This window comes from Musca domestica, unplaced genomic scaffold (genome assembly GCF_030504385.1).
Source record: "Musca domestica strain aabys unplaced genomic scaffold, Musca_domestica.polishedcontigs.V.1.1 7, whole genome shotgun sequence".
In the NCBI taxonomy this organism is placed as follows: domain Eukaryota; kingdom Metazoa; phylum Arthropoda; class Insecta; order Diptera; family Muscidae; genus Musca; species Musca domestica.
Window position 1 is genome coordinate 6524473 of NW_026712383.1, and position 16072 is coordinate 6540544.

The 16072-nt window shown below is 34.5% G+C and overlaps 1 protein-coding gene across 1 annotated transcript in view; it reads right to left on the minus strand.

Annotated features, from left to right (window-relative positions):
- LOC101891108 (uncharacterized) overlaps window positions 1-16072 on the minus strand; it is a 130882-nt gene that overhangs the window by 19541 nt on the left and 95269 nt on the right. The window contains exon 9 of the mRNA XM_059130046.1: window positions 12557-12816. Coding sequence (XP_058986029.1) covers window positions 12557-12816 — 260 coding nt within the window. The remainder of the gene's footprint in view (window positions 1-12556; window positions 12817-16072) is intronic.

Here is a 16072-nt window from a genome sequence, read left to right on the forward strand (position 1 = left end):
CCTCCAACTCTTTGCCTGTCTGTCTATATCAGCTCTGAAAAGTGTTTAAAAAACTTAAGGATGAGTGGTTTTCTTAAACGTCGCCATCAATGGTCTGAAGTAAGTAACAAGGCCTTGAATTGACGATGTCAATGTGTTTGTGTTTGTCTTTTGGTAATAGCTTAGGGTTGTTGCCAGTCTTTTAAGGAAGCTACGGCGGGATGGTGTTGTTAACAAGAAGTTTCTGCTTATCCTTTGTTTATGTTTTTGCACTGGGCTCTTCGCCCATATTAGGAAATCAAAGTAGAAGTTTCTCTAATGATTATCGGCTTCTGTTTCTCCATCGAATTTTGCTTCTTCATTTCATCTTAAGTTTCAATGAAGTTTATTGAGCATTTTAAGTGGCAAAGAGGACAAAAGTTACAGCAAAATGATGATAAATGTCAACATCAGTCTTCAAAATGGAAGGGTTATTTATTATTTAGAGAGTGTGTGTGTTGGTGATGTTCTACATGTTAATAATTGTAGGAATTTAAACAACAATTTATTGCATATTTGCAAGAAAATTTAAAAGGCTTAAATGTATTCCTCTTAAATATCCTAAGAAATTTGACTTGGCCCACAAAGTTTTAGCTCTTTCATAAATTATGCATTTGGCCCCAAGGTTGTTTATAATTGCTAACAAATTTAGGTTATATGCCCCCAAAATGTAGACAATATTTTTGGCTGTCACAAACACATATGCTGCGGCAAAGAAATTGAGTTTATTTTTGAAAATTCTCTGAATTATTTATGGGCTTTTAATGGTTAATATGTCGTTTTGATAACTTTTCAATTATAACTCTTTAGAAGCTTTTAAGGCAGGTGTAAACATCTTTAACACAACAAAGAGTAAAATTGCGGTTAATGTAGATGTAGATATGTGTTTCAAGAATTTAAGAATATATTTTGGCGACTTAAAGCCCCCTCTTTGTGATCCCTGATTTCTAACAAAAAAGTGGTGAGATTCAACAAACAACAACCATAGAATTAAGGAGAATAACACCTATGCCAATATATGAAGGTGTGGGCGTAGAGAGCTCCTTAAGAGAATTTTTTTCTGTTGCTTCTGAAAAATCGCCTTTTTTACATTTCTGTGGTAAATATACAATTCCTCCGAAATTTATATCGACATTGGATTAATTTTTTGAATGGACAAGAATATTTAAAAGCCACAAACAGCCAAAGAGAAATTGTCGATCACAGGAAGAAAGATTTGACCATTGTTGCGGAGTGTTGTAGTTGGAATTAAAATCTAAGTGTTTGCTGGAGATGGAGTAGCCACAAATAAACCAGTAAGGAAAGGACAAAAGTTGGTCAGGGTCTATACTACATGATACCTTAGACTACTATGCTTATTTAGTAGAGCTCACGTAACAAAAAATAATATAATGCGAATTTAAGAACAAAATAATATTGCTTCATGGTATGACTTCGATAAAGTTTATATTATATTATATTGAAGCAATAGATATACCGGAATGAGTTTCACCAAAGGGTAAAATTTGGTTGAATATGAAAAAATCTATCCAATTCGTTCTGATATTATATATATGATGAACGATAACCGTACAATCGGATGAAAATATATATGGAAGCTATATACAAATCTAAACCGATCTCGACAAAATTTGGCAGAGGTATTTTCGAGGCGCATCTTATGCCCGGTATTAAATATCATTGTTATGGAGTGCAAATTACGCATGTAAGGGACTTAAAACACAAATCGGGTGAATCATATGTATGGTTTGATATCTATAAAAACTAACAGAGGTATTTTCGAGCTCCATAGTTATCTGGTACCAAATATAATTCTTGTTGAGTGCATGTTACGCATGTGACGGGCATAAACCCCCCAAATCGGATAAAATATATATATATATATATAGGAGCTATAGATATATCTGAACCGATTTTCACGAAAATTGGTGTACTTTCTTGGTAGCTATATCCAAATCTGGTCCGATATCAATAAAATTTAACAAAGGTATTTCTGAGCGGTAACTGATATCTGGTACCAAATACCATTCTTGTGAAGTGCATATTACACATGTGACGGACCTCAGCCCCAAATCGGATTATACATATATATGGGAACTACAGCTATATCCGAGCCGATTTTCTTCAAATTTGTCAATGTCAAGCGGATAATAAATGCGACCCGCATTTTGCTTACAACAATACATCGACAGACGTACTGACGTGCATAAATCGACTAAGAACAAAGTAACTATTGGTAACTATGGGACTATGTCGCTTCCTTCTCCATGTTACAAAAAAAATGCACAAACACATAATATCTTTACCACTCTGTGATGTAGGTTAAAACCAGTAAAGAAAGTCTTAAAGTCGGGCGTGTCCGACTTTATGATACCCTACACCACTTTGCTAATTTAGTAGAGCTCCGCATAACAATTAAACGTTTTAATGGGAGAATTCAACATACACGCTATAATTATAATCTAAAGTTCAAAGGACTAAACATGCCGAAGCACTTGTATCTTTTAAATTCGGAGATATATCCAAATCTGAACCGATCTCGATAAAATAGGGCATACTTATTTTCAGGCCTAATTTGGATGTATGTGCACAATTTCATACTATTCGGGCTGATATTACGAGTTTGGTGCATAATAAAAAGCAAATCGGACGAAGATATATATGGGAGCTATATCTAAATTTTTACTGATTATCTCCAATTTCAATAGGGTTCGTCCTTGGTCCACACAAATGATTTGTGCAAAATTTCATCTGGATAGGGCAATATATGCGAACTGTATTTTGTTTACAAAAATATATGGAAAGACGGACGGACATGCATAAATCGACTCAGAATGTGATTCTATGCAGATCATCAAAAGGAACTATGGGTCTATCTCGTTTCCTTTTGCCTGTTACAAACAAATGCACAAAGACATAATACCCTGACCACCTTGTGGTGTAGGGTATAAAAATAAATGAATTAATAACATAAGTAGAGAAGTTTAGTTATCAGGGTGTTCTGCCTAGCCAGGGTAAGGCTCTGGCAAAATTTGTAAATGTAGGATCGTTAGAGTTTCTATCTCCCACCTGCCAAACAGGCTATGTCTCTTTTTGTATATCATGGGACATATGCAAAGTAGATTTTTGATCGTCTATCTTTTTGTGAGTTTATGTCAAAATCTCCAACACAGCATCATGTTTGAAGGTTGACGTCATATAAAAAATACTTTTATGTCAAATTCCACTATAATTTACCAAAGAAAATAAATCCATTGTATGTGAAAAAACCACACCTATACCTTAATCCCAGATACCAACAAATACCTCAATATCAGAATTCCAGCTCTATGCATTCACCCATTTAGTACCATTTAGTACATTCATACAAATAAGGGATGCATTTTCAAACAACAATAATCTAATAGTAATCTAAATATCAAATTTCAGAATTTTATTTCTGTGCCTTCACCCAATTCCAAATACTGTACCATTTTTCGTACAATTATAGTACATATTTCGGAAACCACCTTCATATGTCCAGTCTACACATAAACAGCGATTCTAATACAAAATTTGAGATTTTCAATCACTATATGTTCAACCTATACCAACTTGAACCAAATTTGACAGTGACATTTATATAAAATTTGATGATTTCAGCCCTAACCCTTCACCCAATTCAAAATTTATTACCATTTACTACTTTTGGTACAAATGTAGGACGCAATTTCAAACCACTGCCAAATCTCAAACAATGTAACCATTAGTAATATTAATATCAAACTTCAGAATTGAATCTCTATCCCTTCACCCAATGCCACATATAGTATCATTTAGTACTTTCAGTACAACTATAGTACACATTTAGGAAAATTTCAGATTTCTAGCAATATCTTTTCACTCAATACCAAATTGTACCAAATATAGTACTATTTAGTACTTTTCGTGCACTTTTAGTTAACATTTTCAAAACCAACATTAATTCTTAATCCTAAATGCTAATTTCCACAAATATTAGTACAATTTAGTACCTTTCTTCGCTTGCTAAATGAATTTCCAACTCTAAGGCTGGAAATACATAAAGCTCATATTTGGTTAGCTTAAGTCATCGGCTGGCTTCTTCGTAGATGAACAAAGGAGTTTTAGGTTGACTTAGTTCGATTTTGTCCCTAGGCTCATTTGTTCATTTCCGAAGAAGCCACCCAAATAAGCGCTTTATGTATTCTCAGCTTAACTCTTTATCATATCCCTCCCCACCAATACCAACATTTCAAATAACAGGTTCTTTCGTTCACCGAAAAGGGACTTTATTTTTATTTTATTTTATATTTGTGAATTAATTTTTATTTAGTCCAGTTTTTACACTCAGAACACATTTCCAAACAATCCTTACATCAATCCCACTTCCAAAAATTCATTCTCGTAGCAAATTTCAAGATTTCCGTTCGCATAATTCCAAATGGTACCAAATTTAGTGCTTTTCAGTACTTTTGGTACACATATTGCTGGAATTTCGAAAAATGCTTCAGTTTGTCTATGATATACAGCATTAAAGACTCTCACTCCAAATTTCAGATTTCAAGCTCTATTCCTTCCTTAAATACCAACGTTAATACTATTTAGTACTTTTCGTACTTTTAAGACATATATCCGAATCCTCCTGCATGTATCAACCAACCAAACACAAAAGGTGATCCTAATGCCAATCTTTAGACTTCCGACTCAATCCCTTACGTACGCTCAATCAATCCCTTTGGTACGCAACAGTTATCTTTTCACCAAGTCCTAGAATTTGGGCTAAGCCTAAAAATATGCAACATTTATTCCCAACTTAAGTATTGTTAAATTCAATGAAGTTTGGTAATGTCTACATAACCAAAATACTTTATTAAATATTTAATATTTGTCATCTAGCTGACAAAACAGTCTGGCGAATATTGATTGACACCTTGAGGATACGTAAAAGGGGTGAGAAAATACCTTGCTTATCGTCTGCTTAAAGGTCTCAATTTACCTTATCCCTGTCGAAATTGTATTTACAAACAATATAAGCTAACAAGACGTCAAACTAATATAGACGAAGTAAACTAACACACAACTACCTAGAGAAAGAGCAAAAAATCTGCAAAACACACACATACATATGTTCATATACAGCTATGTATGTGTGTGTGAGTCTGTTTGGATTTAAGCAACACTATTTGGCAAATATATAGTACCCAAAACAATTTTGTGTGTGCTTGTGCCATTTTTTTGATGTTGTTGTAGTTGTTAGTTTGGCATGGCCTCAAGCTGGTACAAAATAAACAATCAATCCGACAATATACTTGCCTGACAAATATTTCTTTTAAACACTACTACCGAATACAAGCCATGGCATAAGTTTCCAACAATAAATGCAAGTAAACTCGGAGCTTTACACTTATACAAGTGATGTACTTTTTTTTTGGATAGAAAAGAGGAAGAGTCTCCTTTCCTCATGGAAAAAAGGAAAACAAGAACTTCAATCTTGAAGGAAATACCTTTCAAGGGGTTTTCGGATTTTTTTTTGTTGCTGTGTCCTGGCAGAGACATTGAAAATAGAAAGCTTTGCCAACAAGCAAAATATCCGATTCCCAGTTCTTGTTAAGTATGTCTTGGCATTGCAAATTTTCACTTGGATTGTTTGGATTTTCAACATCGAGAGAGAGTCTAGAGCACACACACACTCACCCAATGACTAATGAAAACCATAACCATATCTAACATTACCCTTGTGTCCATTCACAAAATAGCAAACAAACAAAAAAATGGAAACATCAAGAAACACAACAACACAATGAAATAGAATTTAAAACAAGACCAACAGCAACAACAAAAAACTCTATATTAAATTCCATAGCATACATTTAGGCAACAATCTAAAGTTGGAAATTACAATGCACACATTTTGCCTGGTGTTCTCTTTATTAAATGTATGAATGAATAAAAAAATAATGGACAACATTGTTCGTTTATCTTTTTGCTTTCATTTTTTTTTTTTTCAATTTTTCGTAAATTGAAAAGATTTTTAGTTTCATTCTCTAAGGATAACCACAAAACTAAATAGATATATTTGAGATTTCTTCTGCTTTTGGGCAAGAATACATTTAATGAAGTCTTAAAAATTTAATTGATATTCTTCTGTCATTTGTGGTAGAGATTTAGAAAAAAGAACAAAAAAAAAAAAAAATAAAAAAGGTATTGTGTGTGACAAAAAATAGTATTCTATACCCTCCACTATAGTATGGAGGGTATATTTAGTTTGTCAATCCGTTTCTAACACCATATTTCGATTTAGGCCCCACAAAGTACATATATTTTTGATCAGCATAAAATTCTATGTCGATTTAGGGATGTCCGTCCATCGGTGGAAAACACTCTAGCTTCCGAACGAATTGAAGTAGACTGATAAAATTTTACTCAAATGTATGTTATGTCTGCAGGACTTTTGCTATTGAAAATGGGCCATGTAGGTCCACGTTTTGGTATAGCCCCCATATAAAGGAACCCCCGATATTCGGTATTTTGATGGTTTTAGCGACATTATTCGCCGGAATTGTTTCAAATTTGGTGTTTGAAGTTCGTAAAGGATACTACAGCCTAAGACAGAAAATTGTCTATGCAGGTCCACGTCTTCGTATAGCCCCCATATAACGCTACCTCCCGATATTTGGTATTTTGATGATTTTAGCAACATTATTCACCGGAATTGTTTCAAATTTGGTATTTGAAGTTCGTAGTGTATACTACAGCCTACGACATAAAATTTTCTGTACAGGTCCACGTCTTCGCAGAGCCCCCATATAAAGGTACCTCCCGATATTCGGTATTGTTATGATTTTAGCGATATCATTCACCGGAATTCTTTCAAATCTGGTATTTAAATTTCGTAATGAATACTACAGCCTAAGACAGAAAATTGTCTGTACTGGTCCACGTCTTTCATAGAGCCCTCATATAACGGTACCCCCCGATATTCGGTATTTTGATGATTTTAGCCACATTTTTCTCCGAAATTCTTTAAAATTTGGTATTTGAAGTTCGTAATGGATACTACAGCCTATGACAGTAAATTGTCTCTGGAGGTCCACGTCTCCGTATATCCCCCATATAACGGTACCTACCGATATTCGGTATTTTAATGATTTTAGCGACAATATTTACCGGAATTGTTTCAAGTTTGGTATTTGAAGTTCGTAATGGATACCACAGCCTAAGACACAAAATGAGTCATGTAGGACCACGTCTTCGTATAGCCCCCATATAACGGTATCTCCCGATATTCGGTATTTTGATGATTTTAGATACATTATTGCCGATTTTTTTTAAGTTTCGCATATGAATATTGTAATGGCTTATGACAAATGTTACCTTTAGAGAAAATTGTCTGTGCAGCTTCACGTCTTGGTATAGACCCCATAACACGGTACCTTCCGATATTCGGTACTTTGTTGATTTTATTTGATGTTCATAATGAATGCTATTGTAATGGCTTATAACAATAGGTACCTATGCAGCTCCATGTCGTCCATGACAAAAGTTACCTATGCAGGTCCATGTTGACCGTAAACAGCTTCATTCGGTATTTTTAAGATTTTAACAGAATTTTTAACGGATTTTATTGTTTGTGAAAATTGTCAAATACGTTCCAAATGGTGGAGGGTATTCAAAGTTCGGCCCGGCCGAACTTATGGCTTTTTTACTTGTTAAATATTAAAGCTAAGGACATAAAGAAGAAAATGAATTTGATTTCAAAAATAAAATCATCTTTAAAAATATCTTTTCTACCTTGCCTCCCATGAAGTCGGTAGCTTCTGTTTGTATTTTTTTCTCTATTTTTAATTTAACGCCATGTATGAGTGTGTGTGTATATATATAAAGTAATCCCTGGCCAATATCAACATCAATTATTTTTCCAAACCTTACCCCACCCACATCATTTTTTATTATTAGTATTTTCACTTTTTTTCTGTTTGTTCAAATATATCACATATGTTGCCCAGGGGTTTAAAAAACTGTTATCGTTTTTTTTCTTGTGCTTCCTGTTATCTTTTTTATAAATGAGGCACTCTGTCTAAACGCCCCACCATTATACGATTTTTTATTGAAAATGTTTCTTACATGAAACAACGATTTCAAATCAATTATTTTCAAATATGGCTGTGGTTTGGCCACTGGCATACAAACACATGTAATTTATGAAGGCAGCTTAGCTACTAGATGATTTAAGAAATCGGTTTTTAAGTTTTAAATTCCTTAAGGAATTTATCTGTTTTTTGAATGAGTTTTCCATTCCACTATGTCTTAGTTTATTGAAGTTCTATATGGGAAGGTAGGAAAAGCTATATGAGGGTATAAATTACTTTGCGAATTGCAATAGATATATTTAAACACAGCCAAAGACAAATACTTTTAATAAAGGCCAAGTACACTAACATACATTAATAGCCTACCTATATGTATGAGCCATACAAGTTTCAAGAATACGTTAATGATAAAGTTCTCCCACAAAGTTTCCCAAATTCCAAAATGCATATAAACCAGTAAAGAAAGTTCAAATTCGGATGGGACTGTATTTATGATATCCTACACCACTATGCATAATTAAAAGATAAATAGACGTTTATATTCAATTTTAATCCATTTTCTCCGATTTCAATAGGGTTCATCCTTAGGTCAAAATATGACCTGTGAGAAGTTTTATCTAAATCGGACTATAAATGTGACCTGCATTTTGTTCACAAAAATACGGGGACAGACGGATGGACGGACATCCATAAATCGAATAATAAAGTGATTCTATGAGGATCCTCAAAAAAAAAAAAAACTAAGGGGCGATTTGGTTTCCCTGTACCACAGTGTGTCGTATGGAATGAACATTAAGTTCAGCCAGGAAAAACTTTCAACACCCTCCACAATTTGCAACAACAAGTTTTTTTTAAATAAAAGTATCTGCCTTCAAACTGCAAATATCAGTGAGATCGGTGGACAATGCTGTTTAAGTTTTCAGAATACAATAATGTGGGTGGAACCATTATAAAGGGGCCATACCATGATCGAAACTTATATATAATTTTCTGTCTATACCGTTTCTTAAATACAAATTTTTAATTCCAAATAAAACAGTGACTAAAATCACCAAAATACCAAATATCAGTGAGTACCGTTTTATAGAAACCGAGGACAAAAATGAACAATGTTTTGACAACGAAAGTAGAAGTCATTGTCAACTAAAAATACCGAATTAAAAAAAAAACTCAAAAAATGGGGTCTAGTTTGTATAAGTACCTTTGTATGGCGGCTATAGGAAAAGTACCATTGTATGGGGGGGCCATTAAAAAATAAAAAAACCAGTAAGGAAAGCTCAAAAGTCGGACGGGGCCGATTATATGATACCCTACACCACTATGCATATTTAGTAGAGCTCTCGTAAAAAGGTTTATACAGGGCATTTCAGAGCTCTATGAGATATTTGGTACAAAATCAAAATCTATCTAATTCTATCGTGCATTTTACGAACTATAACTATCTCTGAACCGGGTTTCTCCAAATTTGACGTATTAGCTTCTAGACTGAATTCGGTCTTATGTACGAAAATTCAGGTGATTTGGGCTGATATTGACCATTTAGTGCACATTTAACCCGAAATCGGATGAAGATATATATGGGAGCTATGTCCAAATCTGAACCGATTTCGATAAAATTTAAAACAGCTATTCATGTGCTCCATCTAATACCTGGTACCAAATATCACGGTTGTGGAGTGAATATTACGAATGTAAAGGTCTAAAACACTAAATCAGATGAAACATATATATGGTTGCTATATCTAAATCTGAACCGATTTTCACTAAATTTGATATACTTGCTTCTAGGCTGAATTTGATCCGATGTACTAAAATTCAGTCCATTTGGACTTATATCGGCCATTTGGTGCATAATTAACCCGAAATCGGATGAAGATATATATGGGAGCTATATCCAAATCTGAACCGATTTCGATAAAATTACAAACAGCTATTTCTGGGCTGTATCTTATATCTGTTACCAAATATCATTCTTGTGGAGTGCATATTACGAATGTGAGAGGCTTAAACACCAAATCGGATAAAACATATATATGGGAGCTATAGCTGTCTCTGAACCGATTTTCTCCATATTTGTTGTATTTGCTTTAAGGCTAATCTCGGTCACATATGCCAAAATTCGGGCCATTTGGGCTGATATTGGCCATTTGGTGGTCAATTAACCCGAAATCGGAAGAATATATATGTGGGAGCTATATCCAAATCTGTGAGGGACTTCAAGATCAAATCGGATGAAAGATATATATGGGAGCTATAGCTATATCTGAACCGATTTTCTCCAAATTTGATATACTTGCTTCTAGGCCGAACTCGGTTGGGTGTGCCAAAATTCAGGTAATTTGGACTGATAGTGGACATTTGGTGCACATTTAACCCGAAATCGGATGAATATATATATGGGAGCTATATCTAAATTTGATCCGATTCTCGACTCGTCCTTGGGCCAAAAAAATATTGTTTGGAAAATTTCATCTCAATCGGATAATAAATGCGACCTGCATTTTGTTCACAAGAATACATGGACAGACGGACGGACGGACAGACGGACTGACATGCATAAATCGACTCAGAAAGTGATTCTATGAAGGTTCTCAAAAGTAACTATGGGTCTATCTCGTTTCCTTCTCCATGTTACAAACAAATGCACAAAGACATAATACCCTTACCACTATGTGGTGTAGGGTATAAAAACAGCGTAAAAATGCGGTTATGATGATCATGATGAGCGCTATAGGAAAACCGTTAAATATAGTGTTCTTTCACCGAAGCTAAAATATATTACGAACTAAAAGAAATACATTTTAGTTAAAGTCGACTTAGAAGTTTATTATAATCAAGAATATACAGGGTGAAATGAAAAAACTACAACCAACTTCAGACTGCTGTCATTTCTGAGCCACTCGCCCGACAGCTGTTAAAATTATTCCAGTGACAGCTCAATGTATTGTTTACAAGCATTTTGGTGAAAATTTTCCAGAAAAAAGTTATTCGTGATGGAATTCAAGCGTGATAGTGATATTTGGCTGAAAACCACAAGTGGCTATCATTAGAGCACTCCAGCATTTAAATGTGAATAAATCTTTTGTGTCTCGTACCATCGAAACCCGCGTCGCAGTGGCCGATAAATGGCTCGTGAGCTGAACATATCGTAATATTCCATTCGGCTAATATTGAAAAATGAGATCGGTATATACCCATTGAAGTTCCAAAAAGTGCAAGAACTTACACTAGCCATGGTGATGGTGTGGGCCGCCATAAGAACCGATGGTTGCTCTCCGCTCGTATTAATCGACCGTGACATCAGAATAAATGCCGAGTATTATCCCAAAAATATTCTTGAGGGTGTGTTTAAGCCTTGGGCAGCAAAGACCTTGGTCATTTCAACAGCACAATCGCACTCACCATTGTTGCCATTGGTGTCTGAAGTATTTTAGAAAGCAAGGTTGGCACTAAAAAGTGCCAATGTGTCGATTAACTCAACTCGAACAAATCTAAACTTATTCTTAAATGTGATGCTATTTCCGACATTTTTGCTCTTATTCAATAAATTTAAAAAAAAAAAAATAAAATTATGGCGATTAACTTTGTTGCAGTTTTTCTACCTCACCCTGTATATACTTTGTTGGGTCTGAAATTATTATTTCGCTGAGTTACAAACGAATCATTGACGAATGGTGGAGGCTATAAAAAGAGGTAACACGTACTGTTGGAACGAATTTAAAATTTTAAGGTTGACTTTTCGCTGACGAAGTTGCGGGTACTGGTTCGTGGATACATATTTTGACAATGACTATTGTCATTATGAAAAAAATTAACAAAACTTTGCCTTAGTGGTCCTACTTAGCATTGTTTGTAGGTTCTTGGAAAAATATTCAAGATTTCACCATTTTTGAAACATAGCTGAGACAACAGAAAACTCAAATTTGCGGGGATTGAGTTTGACCGAAGAGTTGGAATTTAGTGTAATTAAGAGATTAAGTTGAATTTGGCTATATTTTAAAAGGCGTGATTTATGCTTAGATCAGTGGGTATACAATTTTTTTCACGTTTTTAACAGATACGGACTTTTGTTTCTACTATTACTGTTTTTCCTATTTAATCTGTTTTTTTATTTGTTTCTAAAAATGTTTTTATTTAACTATTTTCTTTTTTAAACGTCTTCATCTAATTTCTCTTCGAGCCATAATAATGGCCAATGATTATGACATTATTTTTTTTTTTTTTTTATCTTCTTTCTTTTTTTGTTTGTCAAGGTTTCACAGTTTGATCCCTGCGTTATTTATATTCTGCTCTTCCTTTTTGACCCTGACTTTTATTTATGATTTAATGTTATGATATATCATTCTCATTTATCGTTTGACTGCTTCCACACACTTGCATCCCATACTGCATAGCCCAGTTCGGAGATTTAATTTAAATTCGTAAATCTCTCCCATTGGTGTACTTACCGTTTCAAATCCGGACTGGCTGTGTATGGCGCCGAGACTTCCTTAATTTTCAACACAATTATGGCGGTAATAAAAATGCAAATCACATTCACAACCGTTAGCAGACACGAAACAATGCCATTGATCAAAAACTCCGTTGGCAAATAGTCGGTGTAGAGAAATGGATATGCCGATGTCTCGTTCATCGCTTCGCCCTTGATGTGGGGTATCCGGGTGCCGGGATAAATCAACCAAATGCAGGCCAATGCCCAAAAGAGACCCTAAAATAACAATGAAAAAAACAAATCGAGATGAAATGGGAGAAAAACATGAATTTATTTCAGGGGGAGGGGTTTAGTTTAATATTGGCATAGAAATAAAGAGGAAATTAAAAGGAATGCTTTTTCAATAGATAATTCAATTTTGTGTATAGAAAACAGGGGCGTAGGTGGGATTTTACAATTTTTATATATGTATATTTATTTAATATTTTTGATTTTTTCGTTTTGGAATCCTCTGATTTTGAGTGCTCTCTGGGAAACTTTGTATACCCCTTAGCACGGTATGCCAATCATGAAAAGGACACCCAAAACAAATTTCGAGATTTATTCCTTTGCGGTAAAAATAAAACAACACAGAAATGATAAAATGTTTTTTGGGTTTCTTTTTTTTCTTTGACTTCCAATAACCACCTGCTTTAATATTTAAATTTTGTCCTTTTCTCCCATTAGCCGGCTATCTGTTTCTCCAAAAAAGGACATTTGATTTTGTTATGTTTTCCTGATTTTTTTCTTCTATCTATTCGTTTGCTTTTAATTTTAGTTTATTTGTTTACTTTCTATGGTCTCACATTTCCCATTCGATTATCTTTTATTCATAGTCAAAATTTATGCGCCCGATTTTTATTATTAGATATAAAAATGTCAATAAAATATTCATTGGCTATGTCTTCTTGGGTCGAAAACATGGATTTATTCAGGAATAATTTATCAAAGGGATTTCCAGAAAAACATAACAAAAAACACATTTCATTGGAAATGTCTTTATGGTGTCATCGCCTGTTTGTCGTAGCTGACCAATGAATTTATTTATTTGTCAACAAAATAAATGTGGTTAACTGAGATAGCCAAACATTTTGGGCCCATGGAAAAATTACCAAAAGTTAACAAGAAATTGAGCACTAAATTGATCCTTAGAATATTAGAATATTTTTTACTATGTTCAGAATTTTAAAAATGACTTCAGAGACTCATTTTTAATTGGCTAATTATTAAGTGCCAAAAACTACGAATATTGGGTTCTACAAGAAAATAAAAAACTTGATTTCAACGTTGAGACCTTACTACTGTGATCATATGACCTCAACCCTCAACTTTAGAAATACCGGATGAATATGTCATCTGATATGATCAAAGTGCATTTCAGGAGTCGATCCCCCCTCTATCCATTTTTATGCCCCACATCACATAGTGGTAAGGGTATTATGTCTTTGTGCATTTGTTTGTAACATGGAAAAGGAAGCGTAGACCCATAATCACTTTCTGAGTCGATTTATGCATGTTTGTCCGTCCGTCCGTCTCTCCATGTATTTTGGTGAAAAAATGCAGATCGCATTTATTATCCGATTGAGATGAAATTTTCCAAGCAATATGACCCAAGGACGAACCTTATTGAATTTGGTGAGAATCGGATCAAATTTAGATATAGCTCCCACATATATATCTCAAACGATTTCGGCTTAATTATGCACCAAATGGCCAACATCAGTCCAAACGACCTGGATTTTGTTACATCCGACGGAATTCAGCTGGAAGCAAATACATCAAACATCGATTCAGATATAGCTATAGCTCCCATATATCCGTTTCATCCGATTTGGTGTTTAACGCCCTCCCCTATGTTTAACCCCTCATATGCACTCCACAAGAATGATATTTGGTACCAGATATCAGATACACCCCAGCAATACCAGTTTCAAATTTTATTGATATCGGTTCGGATTTAGGTACTCCACATCAATGATATTTGATACCGGACATCAGATACAGAGAATACCTCTGCCAAGTTGTATTGAGTTCGGTTCACATTGTTTTATAGCTTCGATATACATATTCATCCGATTTTACGGTTAGTGTCCACCTTATATGTAATATCATCCCAAATTTTATATTTCTTTCATATTCAACAGAATGTCTATATTTATTGCTTCAATAAATAGTTCTTAATATAATTCAATATTCTCTATAACCATTATATCCATTCAAATCAGACTCATACTTGGTGTGATTTACTTCACAAAAATTCCCAATATAAACTAATTTTTTTACGAGAGTTCTACTAAATACGCATAGTGGTGTAGGGTATCATATAGTCGACTCCGTCCGACTTTTGACCTTACTGGTTTTCCCTCTTTTTTTTTATACACTCAGCCATATGGCTAGAGAGGGTATATATCATTTGATACGGCCAAAACGTGCCTCATCAAAATGACATTTTTCTCCTTCTCTTTGGACCAAATCCGTTTCAGGATATTTGGACTCCATCTAGCGATGTCCGTCCGTCCGTCTGTTTCTCTTGTTGGCTGGTCCGCACGATAACTCTCGAAGGAAGTATCCGATTTGGTCCAAACTTGGTACATCGTAATATTTTTGGTCAATGAACAATATCGGTTCACTATACCAAGCACCTCCCCCACAAAGGGTCAACATTTTTAATAATTACAACTTTTTTAAAATGTGATGTAAGAATCCGATTGCCTTAAAATTTCACACATCAAAATATTTTTATTAACCCAAGGTGTTGTTAAGATGGAATAACTCGGTCTACTCCTCCTAGTACCTCCCTCACAAAAAGTCGAAATTTTCAACAAGAAATATTTTCTGCACAGAAAGAAAAATGATAATCCGATTTTGCTCCAACTTTCCAAATCTTAATATTTTCGTCAGTTCTTGGTCAGGTGCGATAATTAACAATATCGGTCCACTACTTCCCCACAAAAGGTCATCCCCACAAAGCGTCAAAATGTTGAATAATTAGAACTCTTTTAAAATGTGATTTAAGAATCCGATTGTCTTCAAATTTCACACATCCCAATAATTTTATTTACACAAGGTCTGGTGTTAAGATAAATCGGTTCAATCCTTCTGGTACCTCCCCCACAAAATGTCGAAATTTTGAATATTCATTAAGCTCATAATAAGCGAAATAAACATCAGATTCCCTTTAGACTTGGCACATCAAAATATTTCTATCAACGCAAGATCTGTTGTGAAAATGGAATAAATCGGTCCACTCCTTCAGGTACCTCCCCCACAAAGGGTCAAAATTTTGAATACCTATGGAGCTCATAAAACGTGAAATTAGCATCTGATTCCATTCAGACTTGGTACATCTCAATATTTCCATCAACACAAGATCCGTTTCAAAGACGGCACAGATCGGACCATTTCTTTTGGTACATTTATTTTGGAGAAACCAAACGCTCAAAGTAAGTCATCTAAGCATTCAACTTTCTGCAAATTTCGTACTTACAAACCT